We start from the raw sequence: 2,372 nt of genomic DNA on the forward strand, positions 1-2,372 counted from the left end.
TTACTATAAATGTTTTTTTGTATTATATCTTAAGTTTCAGAACCCACGTATTTTTTTTTTGATTTCTCTTGTTTACATGAACTCTGTGATTTGGTTTTCAGATCCATCACAGATAGACAGCTCTCTGAAATATATATGAAGTGGCGGAAACACTCCCAGCTTCTCAAGGACAGTGATTTTAGTTTTCAGGAGCCTATCATGGCTCTACGCACAGTCATTTTGGAGCTCCTGATTGCAAAGGAAATGGAGGACTCCCAAAAAGAATGTTTTAAGGACATTCTCACCAAGCACCTTGTAGAATTATCTATACTGGCCCGAACTTTCAAGAACACTCAGGTAAAAATGATTTAAAACTATGCATCTCACCTCTTGACCGTTCCTTTTATTTTTCAGAAAACAGAAAGCATGAGTGAAAAATGTCACTGAGAAATAGAGATTGCTGTTATTAATAATATGTTGTAAGAATAATTGTTTAAGATTTCTCATTTTGGAATTAGACCTGAGTTTAAGCCTTGGGCAAGGTACTTTATTTTTTTCAACCTCAATTTCCTGGTTATAAAATGAGAAGATACCAAACTTACTATATTGATAACAGTTAAATGATTATATACACTGTCTACATATACACAGACTTACCACATGTGTACATATATATATATGTATGTGGAGAGAGAGAGAGAGAGAGAGAGAGAGAGAGAGAGAAGGAGAGACGGAGAGACACAATAGATGTGAGGTGATGGGATGGAAGATGGGCAGAAAGGCACTTAAGACAGTCCCTGACAAATAGTTAAATCTTCAATGAATGGTAGTTGCTGCTTTCATCATTATTATTATTAATGGTAGTAGTAGTAATAATAAAAGTATTTATTCCCATATGTCATTATCATTTCAGCTCCCTGAAAGGGCAATATTTCAAATTAAACAGTATAATTCAGCTAGTCATGGAGTCTCTGAGTGGCAACTGGAGGAAGCGCAAGTATTCTGGGCAAAAGAGGAGCAGAGTCTTGCCCTGAGTATTCTCAAGCAAATGATCAAGAAGTTGGATGTCAGCTATACAGAGGTTTATTTTTCTTAACTGGCTGAAACAGTGTTTTACTGTCATTAAAAAAAACATAACTATGTTTTAAAATATTTTTAATAATTATTTTAAAGCCTTGAAATTACTAATCCATGAGCAAGATGTTGTAAAAAGAAGTCTTTTAAAATTAATTTGTAAAAGAAGTTTTGAAACTATCTGTTTTTCCTGTTTGTAACAATTCAATCAGTCCATCTTGTAGTAGATTCATTTGATATATCCCAACGTTAAGCCTTTTAACTTTCTATAGAATTCAAGAAAGATAAATGGGAAATAAACATGAAATAGCCACTATAAATTTGAAATGGCAAGTGAAAAAATGGAAGAGGAAATGAATGACAGAACAAAAGTAGAAAAAAAAGCAAGTTGGGACAATTAGCTTGTCAATCCAAATGCTTTGAAAATATCACATCTAATATTCTATCTTATATTACCTATTAGGTATTGCAAATTTGTGTTGCTACTTCAGTTGTATCCCCAGTAGACAATGGATAGAGTAGAGGCATTTGTAAGAAACACGAGTGTTCAAAGGTTTGTCTGCTACGGTGTCCGTCAAACACCTACCCGCTTAGTGAATATCAACTTACTGTACTTTTGGATCTTGTATGCTTGTATGGCATCCTCCATTATTAGAGAAATCATCATTATACCAAAGCAGTTGTTGCCAGTATAATATGTTTAAATATTGCTTAACAGTATGAGTCCTGTCCTTTACTCACCCTCTTTGTACCTCAGTTTTCTAATCTTCAGATTGTGGGTAATATTAGTACTCATTTCATAGGATTCTTGTGGCTAGTAAATGAGTTAATAAACATAAAGCCATTAGAAAGTGCCTGGCATATATAAGTACTCAGTAAATGTGAGTTGCTCCAATAATGGTGGTAATAGAAAATGAGCATTTCATAGACTTACATACTTGGAATTATTAAAATAGTTGTATGGTGAAAGGAGATGAGGAAAAATATTTTTGACCACTTTTTTCTCTTACATGGAGGACAGTTTTGTATAGTCATAATAATGAATTACATTTTAAGATTTTGCTTTTCTTGTCCAGGATGATCCCACCCTAAAACTTATATACACAGAATGTCTGAGAATCTGTGGCAACTGGTTAGCAGAAACTTGCTTAGAAAATCCTACAGTCATTATGCAGACCTATCTAGAAAAGGTAAGATTTAGGAGCAACCCTTAAGATAGTTGTTTAACATGAATACACTTGATCTTTTAATTGAGACCAGATGTATTTCAAAAGCAAATAAAAGTATGGTATTATTTTCCATATATTATCACTGTTGTA

At 33.3% G+C, this 2,372-nt stretch overlaps 1 protein-coding gene across 1 annotated transcript in view; it reads left to right on the plus strand.

Moving 5' to 3' along the window:
- ATM (ATM serine/threonine kinase) overlaps nucleotides 1-2,372 on the plus strand; it is a 146,448-nt gene that overhangs the window by 89,432 nt on the left and 54,644 nt on the right. Inside the window, 3 exon segments of the mRNA XM_012659127.1 lie at nucleotides 102-336; nucleotides 893-1,060; nucleotides 2,130-2,243. Of these exon segments, the coding sequence (XP_012514581.1) occupies nucleotides 102-336; nucleotides 893-1,060; nucleotides 2,130-2,243 (517 nt within the window).

This window comes from Propithecus coquereli, unplaced genomic scaffold (assembly GCF_000956105.1).
Source record: "Propithecus coquereli isolate 6110/MARCELLA unplaced genomic scaffold, Pcoq_1.0 Scaffold6, whole genome shotgun sequence".
NCBI classification, from domain to species: domain Eukaryota; kingdom Metazoa; phylum Chordata; class Mammalia; order Primates; family Indriidae; genus Propithecus; species Propithecus coquereli.